The 19,682-nt window shown below is 43.9% G+C and overlaps 1 protein-coding gene across 1 annotated transcript; it reads left to right on the forward strand.

Annotated features, from left to right (window-relative positions):
* The first annotated feature begins 1,305 nt into the window (after window positions 1-1,305).
* On the forward strand, window positions 1,306-19,570 carry LOC113513313 (aldo-keto reductase family 1 member B1-like). Its single transcript, XM_052899338.1, has 7 exons — window positions 1,306-1,576; window positions 7,287-7,429; window positions 8,185-8,326; window positions 15,311-15,508; window positions 16,160-16,359; window positions 16,709-16,864; window positions 19,426-19,570. Exons 1-7 carry the CDS (start codon window positions 1,502-1,504, stop codon window positions 19,469-19,471), a joined length of 960 nt encoding a protein of 319 aa, XP_052755298.1. The 5' UTR covers window positions 1,306-1,501; the 3' UTR covers window positions 19,472-19,570.
* The last annotated feature ends 112 nt before the right edge of the window (window positions 19,571-19,682 follow it).

The raw sequence follows: 19,682 nt of genomic DNA on the forward strand, positions 1-19,682 counted from the left end.
GGAAGGAATTGTTTGTAATGGAGACTGAGAATCTTACTGCTAGCAATATACCCAACCAGGTCGACCTCCTCGCGGTTCCCCCTGGAAACTATCATGGTTAATTCCTGATGAATTCATCATGACGGGCTAACTGGCCTGTTTTCATTCTCATCTATCACCCTTCACTGGTGCTTCGCCGGCGTGTCTGGTTAGCGCAGGCGGGGTTACCATTCCATTTTCATGCAATAAAAAAAATTTGGTCAATCGGAGTGGGTGGGGGGTATTGTTAGTAACTGATCCATTGCCAGCAATACATACTATCAGGTCGATCTCCACGTGGTCCCACCTGGAAACCATCTTGTTTAATTCTAGTGGAATTCATCACGATGAGCTAATTAACTTGCCTTTTAAACCTCGCCAATCATCCGTCACTGGTGCCCCGCCAGCGTATACCGATAGCCCAAGCAGGGTTACTATTCTATTATCATACATTAAAAAAAAACCGGTAGATCGCGACTATAAGTCCAGTGGACGGTGGCAAGGCGAAGAATATAATACATTGCTAATCCAGCGGAGGACGCTCGGACGCGACGCTCGCACTAATATAAACAAGTAGTCGCCGAGAAGCAGTTTCAGTTTTACATTCTCCCTCTTAATACAATAAACAATACTGCAACACTACACGCTCGTGTACTGAACTGTGCCGTTACATTTGTAATCTCATGAAGTATGCAACTGGTAGATCGCACAGGGTCTCGTCGGTAAACAGTTGATCTTGGGTCTAGTCGAGTCGACCAGCCCTGGTATACAGTAATGTTCCAGAAGCAATGAATGCGTAATAAACTACCGCTAAGGGTAGGTACTGATCAAAATTGTACTGTGCTTTTTTTTTCTTAATGGATGATAATGGAATGGTAACCCCACCCGCGCTATCGGTGCACACCGGCGGGGCACCAGTTAAGAATGATAGGTGAGGATGAAGTAGGTCAGTTAGCCCATCGTGACGAATTCAACAAGAATTGTTCACGATTGTTTCCAGGGGGAACCGCATGGAGGTCGACCTAACAAGGTCTATTGCTAGCAATGGGGCTGTCAAACTCCATTGCTAACAATCCTTTTCCCCCCCAATTGTACTGTGCTATACAAGCATAAATACAAGAGTTTAAATCGACATTAAACGATTTAATCAAACACATTTACATACGTTTCGTAGCTAGGGGCCCTACCTATATATAATATAACGTATTTAGGAACGTTCAAGGTCACTCGAATTGAACGCGGAACAAAATAAAACTTGCGCGCCGCGACGTCAGTTTTTGCCGCGCTTTGGCCGAGACGTGTTCCATTATCTACAAAGTAACATCATATCTTTCATTGTGTAATCGTTATGTACGATTAGCGTACTATCAATTATATAAATAGCAAAATACTATATTACTTTTGTGTATTCCTGCGATAGTGGGCAACGGTTAGAAAGAAAAATCAGTTTTCTACGATTTTTTTAGGTGTAATTCAAATAAATATGGCTTCGAGAGTACCGAAAGTGAGGTTTAATAATAATTTGGAGTGTCCCGTACTTGGGCTAGGCACATGGAAGGTGAGTTTTTTTTTTTAATGTTTTTTTTTTTTAATAACCAGTCACAACAACGCAGATCAAATTTATCAACTTTGTTGGGGGAAATGGGATTGTTAGTAATGAAGACTGAGAATCTCATTGCTAGCAATATACCCAACCAGGTCGACCTCCTCGCGGTTCTCCCTGGAAACTATCATGGTTAATTCCTGATGAATTCATGATGGGCTAACTGGCCTGTTTTCATTCTCATCTATCACACTTCACTGGTGCTCCGACAGCGTATCCCGTTAGCGCAGGCGGGGTTACCATACCATTTTGCAACCATAAAAAAAATCTATCATCTGTCCGTTGCTTTAGATTTTTAACAATATTAAAAAAAAGCTTTGACAAAGTGGAGTTTTTTCACATTTAAAACTTGGCAGCATGATTTCCGACCTTAGCCTGTTTCTATGAGGAATGAATATACAAAAAAAAAATTAAATTTATTTTATTTATTTAGATTAAGTATTTTTTGTGCGTATGTTCAAACATTGCAAAAATTTATTGACACAAACGGCGGACTTAATGCTATACAGCATTCTCTCCCTCATTCAACCTTTTGCAAAATAGAAATGTAATTATGCGATGAAAATTTTGAAAAATAATTAAGACTTAATTAAAATTATGTGAAGCTTGAAGAGCTATTGAGATTTATCGAGCAAGAACGAATGGAGATGTTAGTAGGGGCCGCCCTAGACGGATATATGTCGATCAAATAGGCGACGTGCTGAGGAAGGGCCAAATTAAAAGTACCCGTAACCGGCACTGGCGAGCGTGTATGAAAAGATTGATGAATGTGGAGGAAGCGAAAGAGGTTTGTTTGAATCGAAGCATTTGGCGTTGAATTGTTTCTGCCTACCCTAATGGGAAACAAGTGTGACAGATATGTTATTTATTTATTCTTTATTGTACAATAAAACTTTGTACAAGTGGCGAGCTTAATGCCATATTGCGTTCTCCACCAGCTAGCCGTTAGGTGAAAACAGAAAGCGTATGAAGGGCAGATGTGGTGAAAAACATGGGACATAATTATAGCAACATACTGAATTAATTATACATAATAACACAAGAAATAAGGGGGAAGTGATTGTTAGCAAATGTAGTTTGAAAGCCCCATTGCTAGCAAAATGGCCTATCAGGTTGAACTCCACGTGGTTTCCCCTGGAAACCATCGTGGTTAATTCTAGTTGAATTCGTCACGATGAGCGAACTGACCTGCTTTATCCTCACCTATCATCCTTCACTGATGCCCCGTCAGTGTATACCGATAGCGCAGACGGGTTTTTTTTTAATGGGCGAAAATGGAATGGTAACCCCGCCCACGCTATCGGTATACACCGACGAGGCACCAGTGGAAGATGATAGGTGAGAATGAATGCAGGTCGGTTGGCCCACCATGATGAATTCGACAAGAATTAAACATGATGGTTTCCAGGGGAACCGCGTGGAGGTCAACCTGAGAGGGTGCTAGTAATGGGGCTATTAGACCCCATTACTAACAATCCCTTTCCCCCCGCGCAGACGGGGTTACCATACCATTATCATCCATTAAAGACACCATATTGTTTCTACATAACAACCGTGTAAAGCCGGGACGCGTCGCTAGCTAGTAATGAAATGAAATATTTATTTGCTTTAAACAGACATTTGACATTATAAGGGCCATGTGACACAACTTTTTGGCATCTGTCTAATTGCCTTAAAATTGTAGGCAGGCAAATCTAATTTATTCCTTAAATAAGGATACAAATTTAATTAAGACATTATTACGATAATAGAAAAATAAAACAAGAAAAAAAAAAAACAATGCTCAAACAATTATCAAGTCAAATCAATAAATGTATGTAGTATTTCATATACGAGGATATATTTCATATCTTTGATTGCGACAAATTGTGTAATATTTCTGGCGGATTCCACACACTGGAGATGGTTATCTCTGAATGGCTCGCACCTACTTCTGTCTTATCTTAGATATCTTTCCCGTCGGTAATTTATCGATACAAATCAGATTTCTATTACTTATAGACGTATATATATGTATATATTGATATACAGATAAACCTATAACGGAAATGTTTGTAAAAGTCTTATGTACTTATACTTACTTATTCTTTATTTTACCAGAGAGATACTTTGCACTAGTCGTTTGCTCGGCCACCTCTGTCGCATTCGTGTTTCTACCGTGAAGCAGTTGTGTTCGCATGGCTGTGTTTCGGTTTGAAGGGTGGGATATGGCAGTGAATTTACAGGCTACAGAGGAATAACACCTGAGTTCTCAGGAATGGCAATGCTTGGGTGGTATCATGGGCGAAACAGTATACTCTGTTATGTGCATGGTACTGCTCATGTCTATAGGCGGTCCCTCTGGGTAGTTTTATACTATACGAGATATATATATATATAATTACCACGCTATTGTAATAATAACTACACGTGACAGATATGTGCGTATCGGCCGAGGTCAGCGTTGGTATTTTACAGTTTTTGTGGGCGTCTATTTGTACACAGTGATCTATTTTTATATAAATAAAAATGAATTTATACTTTAAAAATACTAAAAAAATACACCTAGATACCAGCTTGGGGGGAAGGGATTGTTAGCAATGGAGTTCGACAGCCCCATTGCTAGCAATATGCCCAGGTCAACTTCACGTGGTTCCCCCTGGAAACCATCGTGAACAATTCTCGTTGAATTCGTCACGATGGGCTAGCTGATCTGCTTCATCCTCACCTATCATCCTTCACTGGTGCCCCGCCGGTGTATACCGATAGCGCGGGTGGGGTTACTATTTCATTATCACCTGTAAAAAAGAAAAAAGATACCAGCTTGAACCCGTTCGATTCTGTGCAACGACAAGCTATGAGAATTGTCGATGATCCCAGGCTTACAAGCGGTATCGAACCTTTAAGTCTTGGGAGAGATTTTGCCTCACTCCGCTTGTACAAGGGATTGTGCTCAGAGGAATTGTTCAATATGATGCCCACGGCCACATTCTACCATCGTACAGCTCGCCATCGACAGGGAGTTCATCCTCATATCCTACAGCTTAAATGGTCGCGTACAACGCGGTTTCAGAGATGTTTTCTCTTACGAACACTCAGGTTATGGAATGAGCTTTCTGCCGAGGTTTTCCTAAAAGACTACAGCATGGGGTTCTTTAAAAGGGGGGTAAAGAGGCTTCTTCAGGGTCGGCAACGCGAGCGTAGTGCCTCAGTTGTTAAAAAAAAAACCTTAAAAATGTAAGTTACTAAAAAATTCGCATGGGCTTTAGATAAGGCGAAATATGTAGCTTTGTTATCAATTAAGACTTTGTACAAATCACATTTTGTTGCTCAAAATGTGATTTGTACAAAGTCTTAATAAATAATTATTAATAATAAATTATTATTACCATTAAATGTGTTGCTAAGAGCTAAACTCTAGAACAGCGGGTTGAATTCCGCTTTCTTTTTTTTTCAATATACATTTTTTTTTATCATTATTTTAAGGGCTTTTACCTTCTTCAGGTACATATATCAGTCCAATCGTACCCTGAACTGAATTCTAAAACAAAACTTTACTTTCCCTAGACGCGGAAAGTTGAAGACCGAGTAAGGTTTTTATGAAGAGAAAATTGGGGGAAATTACCTGAAAGAATGTAAAATCTTCATTTTTTTTTTAATAAGCTCTACTAATCTCTCATATGAAACCGTTGAATTGAGGCTTTTTTAATGAATGACAATGGTATGGTAACCCCGTCTGCGCTATCGGTATACACTGGCGGAGTACCAGGGACACATGATAGTTGAGGATAAAAAGACACGTCAGTTAGCCCATCGCGATAAATTCAACGATAAATTAGTCACGATAGTTTCCAGGGGGAATCGAGATCGACCTGAATATACCCTATATTGATAGCTGTTGGCGACAGACCTCTTTTTATATAAGTTTGCCTTTTTAGATTTATATTTTTATTGTTTGAATACACCTATCCCCCGATTTACACGGTAGATACGTTCCTGAGAAAAACGTGTAAATCGAAAATTAAAAATCTTCAAGTCAAAACCGTGTAAATCGAAAAGCTTGCAGAAAATGCATAATTTTGCTATTTAACAGTTGTGATTTCTTTCAATATTTTTAGGTGTACACAGAAATAAAAATAAAATGCATTGACAGGTTACAATATGTAATATATTACGGAAACACTGTTTTTTTATTTAATTACAATACATTAAACAGAAGAACAAAAAATTAAAAGGTGTTTTATTATCCTTCATCACTATCAGAAATTACTGTCATTCTTTTTTTCGGAATCGAAGGTTGGAATTCACTTTCATCACTCGAAGTTATTTGTGCCGATTCGATGTTTGAAGCAGAAATATTTACATTCTGAGAGGTGGTAATAAAATCGGTTATTAACAATTGCTTCGATTTTTTTGTAAGACCTTTGTGAACTTCTTCATATTGAGCACGTGTTCAAACACAGTAGCATTTAGTAGAATGCGATAAAAACAAAAAAAAAAAAAAATTATTTGGAAAACCGTGTAAAAGCGAAAACGTGTAAAACAAGTACCGTGTAAATCGGGGGATAGGTGTATGTCTTTTAGAAACATTTTTGTTTTTTTACTTGATTGACATATTGTATGTATTGTGCTCGGCAAGAATTATAGTGGGGGGGAGAAGAATTGTTAGCAATGGAGACTAAAAATCTCATTGCTAGCAATATACCCAACCAGGTCTACTTTCACGCGGTTCTTCTTGGAAACTATCATGGTTAATTCCCGATGAATTCATCATGATGTGCTAACTGGCCTGTTTTCATTCTCATCTATCACCCTTCACTGGTGCTCCGCCAGCGTATCCCGTTAGCGCAGGCGGTGTTACCGTACCATTTTCATCCAACAAAAAAAAACCTCCCCATTACTAAAAATCCCTTCCCGTCAGGAATTAAATTAGAATTAGGATCGATATGTAATAGTTTGTATTAGCAAATAAAATTTATTAACAATTGAAGTTTTTGGACGAGAAATAATAAGATTAAAAATGTTAATATTATATAAATTGTAATAAATTGTGGAACAGGCTACCTGCTGACATACGGGATAGTCGGTACGGGATACGGGATACGGGGTAGTCATTGCTTCCTTCAAGAGAAGACTGAAATCACACCTTTTAATCAATTGTACATGATAATTCTATGCACTTATACATATGTATATATATTTATCTATTTACTTATTTATGGAGATGTCGGTAGGGGCCGCCCTAGACGGACGTATGTCGACCGAACAGGCGACGTGCTGAGGAAGGGCCAAATTAAAAGTACCCGTAACCGGCGAGCGTGTATGAAAAGATCGATGAATGTGGAGGAAGCGAAAGAGGTTTGTTTGTATCGAAGCATTTGGCGTTACATTGTTTCTGCGCTACCCTAATGGGAGACAGGCGTGACAGATATGTATGTATGTATGTTATTTACGTATTTATTTATATATTTATTAATAATTTGTGTTTGTTGTATATATTTACATTATTTTCACCGGTACCTTTCCTGCACTGGATTACTCAAACTAAATCATTTTCTCTCCAACTACACTGGGTTGGCTGGAAGAGATCTCTTTCAGAGATAAGCCCTCTTTTGCTAACAAGTTGTTACACTAATCGTCGCATATATTGTTTAAGTGCAATGAAGAATATATAAATTTATTACAGTCGAAGCCGGGCGAGGTGACACAAGCTGTGAAGGACGCCATAGACGTCGGCTACAGACACTTCGATTGCGCCTATGTCTATGGCAACGAGAAAGAGGTCGGCGTCGCTCTTACGGATAAAATAAACTCCGGCGCTGTGAGGCGGTAAGGCTTTATAAATATCTACATGCTAAGTCCATTGCGGGGTAAACAGAGAGGACCCAGTACTAATGGCCAATATTTTACATATGAAAGAAAGAAAGAAAAACTTTATTTTACTAGAAATATGCGACGACACCCACACAGGGGTTAAAAAAAAATCCATATATTAAGAAAATATATCTCTTATTTCCTAATCTTTCATGGCTAGGGGAAAGGGATTGTTAGCAATGCGGATTATCGTTTCCATTGCTAACAATATACCCTTCCAGGTCGTTCTCCCCGTGATCCCCCCTGGAAACCATCGTGCTGAATTCAAAGTATATTCATTACGATGGGCTAACTGACCTGCCTTTTCATCCTCACCTATCATTCCTGACTGGTGCCTCGTCTGCGTATACCGTTAGCACAAGCGGAGTTACCATTCCATTATTATTATTATTACCAGAGGGAAACTTTGTACAAAAGTCGATTGCTTGGGTACCTCTGTTCCATTCGTGTTTCTACCGTGAAGCAGTTGTGTTTGCATGGCTGTGTTTCGGTTTGAAGGGTGAGATATGGTGTGAAATTACACGGTACAGAGGAATAACACCTGAGTCCTCAGGAATGGCAAAGCATGCGGGGTATCATGGGCGAAACAGTATACTCTGTTATGTCCACGGTACTGCTCATGTCTATAGGCGACGGTTACCACTTTCCATCAGGTGGACCGTCAGCTTGTTTGCCATTCTAAGTTGTATAAAAAAAAAATGTAATTTCAGGGAGGACCTATTCATCACATCCAAGCTATGGAACACCTTCCACCGGCCGGACCTGGTGCGGGGCGTCCTCAACACTACATTAAAGAATTTGAACTTACAATATTTGGATCTTTACCTCATTCACTGGCCTCAAGCCTACAAGGTACGCGTTTAAAGTTTATTTTAACGGTTCCATATTAGAGTTTAGGGTTTAGGGTACGTGTGGTACGCACGAATTAATTAATCCGAGGGCCTACCATGAAATATTTTCCGAAATTTCGGAGCCGAACGAAACACAAATTTAATGTTAAAATTACATATCCACACATACCGTTTAAAAATATTAAAAATATGAAAATATTATTCCTTGGGACTTTTATTACAGGATTTATGACGAACAAAATCTTAAGCTCCATTTACGGGCCCGATTTAGGTGTGAACAAAAACACGAAATTGAGTCCGAAACTTCGGAATTTCATTTCATGGTAGGCCCCCTGATCTTCTCTTGTCCCGCCAGTTGGTAAGGTGGGAGAGGTAGGGGCCTCGGGGCGTACCACATTGCCCCAGCTTCAACTCCGGAGGTAACAATCTCCGGGTCACTTGATTTTAAGCCTGACATACACGGATGGTGTTTGTATGTCGGCGTGGCATCGAAAACATATATGATACGCACGAAAGGAACAATTGTGAACGGTGTGGACTGCCGTTCGGTGAGCGTGGACTGTAGGGGCGTTGGTTCAGGCTGGAGTGAAACACAGGGATTACTATTCTGAAGCCTCCGGTACCGTCTGAAGAGAGTATTTTTTCTTCTTGTCCTATTTCTTCTCGAGTGTAGTGCGTCGCTGCCCGGAAGCGAATGCCGCTCGACGGGAGGCGGCCTATCTTTATACCCGCCCGCTCGCACGATAATGTTTCCAACTCGCGATAGCGATCTGTGCGAGCGGGACGGGGCGAAAATGAACGAGACGCGTGTCTCTTCAGATCGGTACTCTATAGCGTCTATTTATTTATTTTATTTCAATTTACAATTTCTTAATTCTATTTATTGTTACAATTTCTATTCGTAGGTAATAACGACAACACGCAAAGGAATACTTTATTTAACTTACACTATCTTAAATCTATGTAAATCTATATAAATAACAGAATACAAAACGATTAACTAGGACTTAACAACTATAAATTACGATATATACAAATAATGTCGCGAACATAATCTCCCGCCGCAGCTCTCGTAGCTGGAGTTAACTCGTGTTCGCGTCGCTCGATGTCGATGTGGGCAGTATGATCAGCTTCTTAGTGGGTCGCCGTAGGATGCCCTTGTTCGTCCGCACGTCGACCGCTCGAACCTCGCCGTCTGGTCCAGGGTAGGTCGCCACCACCACGCCTCGCGGCCACGTGTTGCGAGGCAAGGTCCCATCAGCTATCAGGACCAGGTCGTCCATTTTGATGGCTCCGTGTGTAGCTCGGGGCTCCCGCCGGTGTTGCAACTCGGGTAGGTACTCCTTCACCCACCGGTTCCAGAAGCAATCAGCTAGCCTCTGGCTGGCACGCCACTCCTTGTGTCCCGCCGCGTCGCTCTCTGTGAAGCTGCCTGGCAGTGGGACGCGCGATGGACCGCCCAATATGAAGTGATTGGGGGTTAGGGCGCTGTCGTCGTCTGCCGATGTCGACACGTGGGTTAGCGGTCGGCTGTTGAGGGTGTGCTCGACTTCGACCAGTAGAGTGTGGAGGACCTCTTCCTTGGGCGCCCGTTCGTTCAACGTGGCGGCTAGTGCGGTCTTCACGCTACGCACCAACCGTTCCCACGCACCTCCCATGAAGGGTGCGCTCGGGGAATGTAGCGCCACCGGATGAAATGGACTGATGACTCTTCTTGGATGGCTTCCTCGGCTGCTTTCTTCAGTTCGACGTCAGCACCTTTGAGGTTGGTGCCTTGGTCGGACCATAGCTCAGTGGGACACCCTCTGCGGCTTATGAAGCGCCGCAGGGCCATTATGGCGGAGTCCGTGCTGAGGCTGCCGGCGATTTCTAGGTGGACAGCGCGCGTCGTTAGGCAGGTGAAGAGCACTCCGTACCGCTTCTGGTGAGTGCGGCCCACTGTCACGGTCATAGGCCCGAAGTAGTCTAGGCCGGTGAACGTGAACGGTCGTTGATGATGCGCCAACCTGCTATGTGGATGGTTGCCCGTTGATGGCTGCGCCGGTCTTGCTCTTCGTAGGCGGCACAGCTGACACCTCTTCAGTTCACTGCGGACGGCGTGTCGTAGGCGCAACACCCACAAGTGTTGTCGCACCTCGTTCGTGGTGATCTCGAAGCCGCCGTGGTGAAGTTTCCGATGCACCCATGCGATGTATAGGCGCACCCAGGCGTGGTTTCCGTCGACGATGGGGGGTTCTCGTTGCTCGGCTGACAGATCGGCGGCGGCTGCTATTCTCGATCGAAGTCGCAGAATGTCGTCGTTGTCTATGACGAACGACAGCTGTATGAGTCGACTGGATGACAGCGGCTGTTTCCCTTGTTTCAATACTGCGATTTCGTCGCCGAACGCCTCTTGTTGTATCGCGCGAATCCATAGCCGTCGCGCGCGATCTAGGTAGTGTGTGTCTATGGGGATGAAACACACAGATGGACTATTGCTGTTCTTGATTTTCATCTTCGTCTTCTCTCTATCGACTTTCTTCGTGCGGGTCCAAGTGGGGTCGGCGCTCTCTTTCTTCTTGTTTCTCTTTCGGATGGCGGTGCAGCGTTGACTGGTCGGTCGCAGGAGGTCGATGAACTGCAACACCCGTGCTGAACTGCGAACAAGTTTCAACCAATTAGAAAAACGTGACGGATCGGGTAATGCTATAGACAACTGCGTCGCGTTCTGTAGCTTGTGTACGCGTTCTTCTCCCGTTTCCGCTTGACTATCGTCGCTCGAACTATCTTCACGCGGCCACTGTTCTTCATTTATGTCGAATTTCCTTTCGACCAGTTGGAGACGTCGCATTGCCGATTCATAGTTGTCCGGCGGCACAGGGTCGTCCTTCTTCCATAATAACCCCGTCTCGTATCCTCCCGCCGGTAACGGACGAGTTTTCTCTTCTAAAATGCGTAGGGCGCGACGTTCTTCTTCATTGTAAGACCTCTTCGGTGCGATCCCCAGCGATTCGAGCGCGAAATGTTGCTTCATCATTTCTTCCATCGATTGTTCCTCTTCATGTGTCGTCACTATGTGGCTGATTCTGTGCACCTGCTGTCTTGTCCTGCCGCGACTCGTACCGTGCAGTACCCATCCCAGATCGGTGAGTGATGCGACCGGCTGCGTGTCGGATCCTCTTCTGACTTCGTGGGTCAGCAGTAGGTGCCAGTTGTCTTGCCCCAACAGTACCGTCGGTTTGCCCTCTTCGTAGACCAACTCCCTCTCTATGTCTTGTAGATGTGGACAGCCCTTGATGACGCTGCGTGGTACCGACTGCGGTGATAACTGCAGTCTGTCCATCGTCCGTGCCCCCACTGTGTATTCTTGTGAATTCCGCCCGCGGATCTTGAAGTGAACACGCGTCGATTGAGCTGCGTTGATCCGTGCCCCGGCCACACCTTCCATGTAGAATGGTGCGGGGGGACCCGTAGCACCGATTCGCTCCGCCACCGTCGTCTCGATGATGGTGCAAGTCGACCCGTCGTCCAGTAGCGCGTAGGTGTCGCACGTTCCCGTGGGACCGGTGACTCGTATCGGCAGGATCTTCAGGAACGCGATCTTGTCGTTTTCCCTTGCCGATGCGGTGACTGCGGCGGACTTGTCCTCGACGACGTGTGTTGTTACTTCATTCTCCGGCTGTTGTCGCGTGGTGTGCAGCAGAGGGTGATGAGTCTGCGTGCACTCATCCACTCCACATCTCTTGCTCTTGCAGGCGTGGCGAAATCTTCTTACTTTGAGGCAGCGGAAACACAGCCTATGAGTCTTCGCTAGCTCCCATCTCGCCGATGTGTCCGCTTCCTTCATCGTCTTGCAGTCCGATGGAGCGTGTCCCTCTCGTCGACACATCGGGCACGGTGGTGTAGCGGGTTTCTCCTGCGTCGTGTATGTCTTCGCCGTCTTCCTAGGAGCGGACTCCCGCCGGTCTTCGGACGGTATCTCCTCGGCGGGGGCGAAGTTTCCACATCGTGCGGCGGTCCTTTGCAGGAACTGAGAGAGTGTTATGAGGTCCGGTTGTCCCTCCGGTTGGTCGTTGGCGAAATCGTAGTACTTGAAGCGTAGTACCGACGGCATCTTCTCTGTGACGTTTCTCACTATTTCTTCATTGTAGAGGTAGTGACTCTTGTTCAGCGCTCGTATCGTGGCGACGACGTTCTGCACCTTGCTTGCGAAGAGGCAGACGTCTCTTGCGTTGTCCGAGAGTCGTGGTAGCGCGCGGAGTTTGTTCAGTTCGGCTGTGACGAGTGCTCCAGGGCGGCCGAACCTCGCGGCTAACATCTTCATCACTTCTTCTGCGGTCGTAGACCCGACGAATAGGGAGCGTGCCGCGTCCTTTGCGGCCCCCTTCAAACTTCTGCGCAGTCTTGCTAGGTTCTCTTGTTCTGTGAGTTGACTTGCGCTCTCTTCATAGGCCATCTTCCATGGTAACCACTCGCTCGACGATCCATTGAAGACTGGCAACTCGGTGACTCTTGACGCTGTGGAGGGCAGTATGTTGCGAGCGGCCATCTGCATGGCGATCGCAAACTCATTACAATCGATGCCCACCTTCAGCACCGGTTCTTCTTTCTTCATCGACTGCATCGCTGCTGCTATCGTAGGAATGGCGGCATGTGGGTCAACGTGGCGTGCGTGGTCCCGGTGAAGTGCGTCGCTGCTCGGCTGTGGCGGCGGCGCTCTCGAATCCTCTTCAACGGGTCTCGATGGGACGAACCCCTGACGCTTGCCGGTGACTTCTTCTATCTCTGGTACATGCGGCTCCATCGTGAGTGCTAGCGTGCTTCGATGAACCCAATCCGACGTTCGTTCTCTTCTGACGGTAGCGTCGTCGTCTTCTACTTCCTCGTCGTCCTCTGATTCGGCTTCCAGGGCGGCGACACGTGCAGCAGCCAATTCCACCTCCTTTCGAAGTAGCTCCTCCCGTGCCTTGGCCAGAGCCTTCTTCTTCTGCGAGGCCGTGGTGCGAACCGTGCGTGCCGTGCCGTGCTTCGGTTCCTTCTTCCTTGCTGTCTCCTCTGTCGTTCCTGTGGCTTCGGTAGTCTCCGTGGCTCCTGTGGTCGTCGTATCGCCGGACGTGTTCGTAGTCGATGTGGTGGCGGCGGTAGACGACGTGGCAGCGACAGAAGGCATTCTGACAGCCGCAGACGACGTGGTGGCAGCAACGGACGGCGTGGCAGCGACGGACAGCGTTCCGGCGGTCGTAGTCGACGTGGTGGCGGCGGACGTTGTGGCTTCGGTGACGGCGATTTTTTGTTGCGACGACTTCATGTTTCTCGTAGTCGGCATTTCAGCGATCCGGCTTCTCGATGTACCAACGGTGTTCCTCCAGCAATCCGGCTTCTCGAAGGACCACGATGAACGGTGTGGACTGCCGTTCGGTGAGCGTGGACTGTAGGGGCGTTGGTTCAGGCTGGAGTGAAACACAGGGATTACTATTCTGAAGCCTCCGGTACCGTCTGAAGAGAGTATTTTTTCTTCTTGTCCTATTTCTTCTCGAGTGTAGTGCGTCGCTGCCCGGAAGCGAATGCCGCTCGACGGGAGGCGGCCTATCTTTATACCCGCCCGCTCGCACGATAATGTTTCCAACTCGCGATAGCGATCTGTGCGAGCGGGACGGGGCGAAAATGAACGAGACGCGTGTCTCTTCAGATCGGTACTCTATAGCGTCTATTTATTTATTTTATTTCAATTTACAATTTCTTAATTCTATTTATTGTTACAATTTCTATTCGTAGGTAATAACGACAACACGCAAAGGAATACTTTATTTAACTTACACTATCTTAAATCTATGTAAATCTATATAAATAACAGAATACAAAACGATTAACTAGGACTTAACAACTATAAATTACGATATATACAAATAATGTCGCGAACAAATTGTGTTACCACTTTTACGTATTTTTCTTTTTTTTTTTATCTAATATATAAAATTCTCGTGTCGCGGTGTTTGTTACCAAACTCCTCCGAAACGACTTTACCGATTTTTAAGAAATTTTGTGTGCATATCGAGTAGGTCTGAGAATCGGCCAACATCTATTTTCCATACCCGTCAATATATATTTATTTTATTTTTTTAATAAAACTTTTTATTTTTATTTTATTATGATTTAGCATTGAAAAATACATACAACTTCAAATTTTCACCCTTTTACGATCAACCCCTGTTTTTTAATCGCGATTTTTATATGCCGCAATAGGGTTGTAAGATGGCAATCGAATATAATGATTGTAGTACGATAAATTTTCATGTATAGTTCTAGAAATAATGTATATGGTAAAACAACGTTTACCGAGACAGCTAGTATATGTATATAAATATGTCTTTTTCTCTCTTTTTGTACATATAGATATGCATCGTGTCGTTATTTATGTACTGTAAGCGATGCAAATAAATTATATATCTTTTTATCAGCCTTAAATTAGAAAAAATATAAGATTGCGTGATATTTCCATAGGTATAAATACAAAAAAAAAATATAGTAGGATTCCGGGAGTGCCGACAGAAGTGAAAACTTGAATAAATACGTGTGTATTGTTTATATTGTCGCGAATCACCAGAGGGAGACTTTGTACAAAAGTCGTTTGCTTGGCCACCTCTGTCCCATTCGTGTTTCTACCGTGAACCAGTTGTGTTTGCATGGCTGTGTTTCGGTTTGAACGGTGGGATGTGGCAGTGAATTTACACGGTATAGAGGAATAACACGTGAGTCCTCAGGAATGGCAACGCATGGGGGGTATCATGGGCGAAACAGTATACTCTGTTATGTCCACGGTACTGCTCATGTCTATAGGCGACGGTTACCACTTTCCATCAGGTGGGCCGTCAGTTTGTTTGCCATTTTAATTTGCATAAAAAAAGAATTTAATGGTTTTTTCCCATATCAAAAATGTCCAACGCCTAAAGAAATATTGACTTAAAAAAAATCCAAAAAAATATAACTAAATGATACTTTTTGGCAGGAGGAAGCAGGCAGCCTCTTCCCGGTAGACGCCAACGGTAAATTACAATTCTCTAATGTGGACTTCGTGGACACGTGGAAGGAGATGGAGGGGCTGGTCCGCGACGGACTGGTCCGCAGCATCGGCGTCTCCAACTTTAACAGGAGGCAGCTGGAGAGGGTACTGCAAGCGGCCACCATCAAACCGGTTACCAACCAAGTAAGTTGCTGCGGAACATCATCTCAGACAGTTTCTGTCCACTGCTGGACATAGGCCTCCCCCATAGACTGCTATAAGGAACGGTCCTGAGCCACCTGTATCCATAGACTCCCTGCAATGCATTTGGGGTCATCACTCAGACATTATTCGATAGCGGTTTAAAAAATATAATTATTTATATTTTAGCATAATATTGCCGAGGTTTTCCCAAAAGACTACAGCATGGGGTTCTTCAAAAGTGGGGTAAAGAGGTTACTTCAGGGTCGGCAATGCGCGCGTAATACCTCTGGTATTGCATGCGTTCATAGGCTACGGTAACCGCTTACCATCAGGTGGGCCGTATACTTGTTTGCCACCTCAGTGGTATAAAAACAAAATATGGTGAATTAAATAATAACTTTTAAGTAATAAAAAAATAGAAATAGAGATATTTAGGATATTTAGATAGATAAATAAACACTTTATTTGGTCCGTTTATGATACATGGTTCATCCTTATTGAATTCGTCACGATGGGCTAACTGATCTACCTTCATCCTCATCTATCACCCTTCACTGGTACCCCGCCGGTGTATACCGATAGCGCAGGCGGGGTTACCATTCCATTATCACCCATTAAAAAAAAAGCTATATATATATCTATCTATTACAGATTGAAAGTCATCCATATTTAAATCAGAAACGTTTGAAAGCGTTCTGCGAAGAGCGTGGCATTATAATCACGGCGTATTCCCCGCTCGGGTCGCCGGACAGGCCGTGGGCGAAGCCCGGCGAGCCGCTGCTGTTAGAAGACCCCAAACTCAAGGCCATCGCCGACAGGATCGGGAAGAGCGTCGCTCAAGTACTAATCAGGTATGTTTGGGGTCACCGGTGACCGTCGGGTAAACGTTGTTTTGCCTCCTATAAATACTTACTGAATAGTTTTTATACCACTGAGGTGGCAAACAAGCATACGGCCCACCTGATGGTAAGCGATTACCGTAGCCTATGAACGCCTGCAATACCAGGGGCATTACGCGCGCGTTGCCGATCCTGAAGAAACCTCTTTACCCTTTTTTTTTAAGAACCCCATGCTGTAGTCTCTTGGAAAAACCTCGACAGGGAGCTCATTCCATAACTAGAGCGTTCGAAGGAGGGAGGAAGGAAACATCTCTTAAACCGCGTTGTACGCGACCATCTTAACATATTCCCCTTTTTACAGATACCAAATAGACAGAGGCACTATTGTCATACCTAAGTCGGTGACCAAGTCGCGTATTGCTGCCAATTTCGACGTGTTTGACTTCACGCTATCCAAAGAAGACATAGCATTGATCGACACCTTCGATTGCAACGGACGAATCTGTCCGGAGTCTTCGTAAGTTATTCTTTTAATATTTTACCAAGCTGACGGCCCACCTGATGGAAAGTAGTAACCGTTGCCTATAGACATGAGCAGTACCATGCACATAACAGAGTATACTGTTTCGCCCATGATACCCCCCATGCGTTGCCACTCCTGAGGACTTAGGTGTTATTCCTCGGTACCCAGTAAATTCACGCCATATCCCACCCTTCAAACCAAAACACAGCCATGCAAACACAACTGCTTCACGGTTGAAATACGAATGGGGCAGACGTGGCCAAGCAATCGACGTTTATACAAAGTCTCCCTCTGGTATAGTATTTTTTTTTTTGCTTTTTTTTAATAGATCGTATTATTATTAAGAGATGGACTTTTGAGGCAGAAAAAACCGTGACACTGCGACCTTTCCGTGATTTTTGGTACTCGCCCTTTTTCAAAAGTTCGCTGCTAATGCCTATCAGAGATAGGAATTTTAAGATGCTCTTTGTAGCGATGTTTTTATCTCCTCAGGACACAGAGTGTGTTTTCCAGAGGAGATATATCGTTTATGTACAAGTGGGCTACAGCGACACATCCAGTGCTGCGGGGTTTTTTCCTCACTGTGCCAAAATCTGTAAACGCTTTTTGGGCATCAGCCTGGTTTCGGTCATATGCTTGTTGGAATGAATAGACGATTGGATGGGTGATCATTGAATAGTATGAAGTAGTATCCACCGGCGTAGAATCGGCCACCTGTTTCTTTCCCACACGATCGACACGTTCTTACGACAATTATGGGACTTTAGTGGATTTAGGTTTGGAAGCAGCATTTCTCTTAAAACATCAACAAAGCCTAACTGCCTCGGGGACCACGTGGAGGTCAACCTGATAGGGTACATTGTTAGCAATGGGACTTTTAGAACCCATTACTCACAATTCCTGTACCTTTCTTTACCCGCTAATTATTTTCGCTCTAGCTCTCTAGCATTGGGTTGGCTGGACGAGATCTCTTTCAGAGACAAGCCCTCCCTTGGTAACAAGTTGTTCAACTAATCAATGTATTTTTTTTTCAAGTGCAATAAAGAATATATAAATAAATCCTCTTACAGGTAGCTTTGTCCACATTGAGATGTTTTTTTTTTTGATGAGTGAAAATGGAATAGTAATCCCGCCTGCGCTAACGGGATACGCTGGTGGAGCACCAGTGAAGGGTGATAGATGAGAATGAAATTTGCCACGCTTGGCAGGCGGGTTGGCAACCGCAGTCAGGCTTTTAGAGATGTTTTAAGAGGGACGCTGCTCATCCTTCGCCCTCTCTTAGTCGACTCTTACGACACCCACGGAAAAGGAAGGGTTGGCCTATTCTATGCCTGGACCAGATGCTTTAGGAAACTGGATTAACTGGTGTTTGGGGAGGAAAGGGATTGTTAGTTATATGGTCTAACATCACCATTGTGTTTTTCTTTTTACGTCTAGGGATGACATCATCATTGTTAACAATATATACGCTATTATGTCGACCTCCACGCGGCTCCTTTGGAAACTATCGTGGTTAATTCTTGAATTCGTCATGATGGGCTAAGTAATATCTCTTTGCATCCTCACCTATCATGTGTCCCTGGTACCCCGCCAGCGTATACCGATAGCGCAGGCGGAGTTACCATGCCATTATCACCCATTAAAAACAAATTAAGATTAATTGTGATAATTTGAGATAATTATAGTAAATCATTAGATATTTGCTTTTGTAATTCAAGTAAAATCAGTTTTAATTTGTGCCAATACTTTCCTATTATTTAGTGGGTATTAATATGTACAGTAATGGACTGTCCATTTAACAATGTAATTAGACAATACTAATTATTTATTTAAAGTTTATGAATGAAAACAGACCAGTTAGCCCATCATGATGAATTCATCAAGAATTAACCATGATAGTTTCCAGGGGGAACCGCGAGGAGGTCGACCTGGTTAGGTATATTGCTAGCAATGGGATTCTCAGTCTCTATCACTAACAATCTCTTTCCCTCCCATTGAGATAAGTTGGTTAAACGAAATAAAAATGGCCTATTTTCTTTTCCTATATTGAAATCGCAGTCTGATTTAAAATAATAAGACCTTGAAAGATTCTTTTAACATAGCGACTTTATTATTCCGATTCGACTACTAAATTATTGGTCTTTTTTTTGTCATTACTCGATTGAATTCACGTGATTCCTCCTGGGAACCATCATGAACAATTCTTGTTGAATTCTTCATAATGAGCTAACTGACCTACTTCATCGTCACCTATCCATCCTTCACTGGTGCCCCGCCGGTGTATACCGATAGCGCGGGTGGGGTTACCATTCCATTATCATCCATTAAAAAAAAAACTCGATTAAATTTACACGGTACAGAGGATTAACACCCGAGTTCTCAGGAATGGCAACGCATGGGAGGTATCATGGGCGAAACAGTACACTGTTATGTCCACGGTACTGCTCATGTCTATAGGCGACGGTTACCACTTCCCATCAGGTGGGCCGTCAGCTTGTTCGCCATTCTAAGTTGCATAGAAAAAAGTTAAATAATTATTGTTTATTTTGTTACAGTGCCTTCGATCACCCAGATCACCCGTTCCGGAATGATGAATATTAAAAATTTTCATTTGTATGCACGAATTTAATTAAAATGTGATAAAAAAACACCATGCATTTATGTTGTTAAAATACATTAAATGGATTTATACTGTGTAAAGTGTTTATTTATTGATCCTGCGTACCGTGTCGTCCCGGCATAGAATGGGCCACCACTTCCTTTCCCGTGGGTGTCGTAAGAGCCGGCTATGGGAGCTTAACGATCGAAGGAT

The sequence above is a fragment of the Galleria mellonella genome, unplaced genomic scaffold, assembly GCF_026898425.1.
Source record: "Galleria mellonella isolate WM207_F2 unplaced genomic scaffold, CSIRO_AGI_GalMel_v1 utg121, whole genome shotgun sequence".
Lineage (NCBI taxonomy): Eukaryota > Metazoa > Arthropoda > Insecta > Lepidoptera > Pyralidae > Galleria > Galleria mellonella.

Bases quoted from the DNA above. Each gene is read 5' to 3' on its own strand.
- LOC113513313 (XM_052899338.1), top strand. From the start codon at position 1,502: ATGGCTTCGAGAGTACCGAAAGTGAGGTTTAATAATAATTTGGAGTGT. The intron at 1,577-7,286 runs GTGAGTTTTTTT...AATTTATTACAG, and splicing joins TTGGGCTAGGCACATGGAAG to TCGAAGCCGGGCGAGGTGAC. The intron at 7,430-8,184 runs GTAAGGCTTTAT...ATGTAATTTCAG, and splicing joins AACTCCGGCGCTGTGAGGCG to GGAGGACCTATTCATCACAT.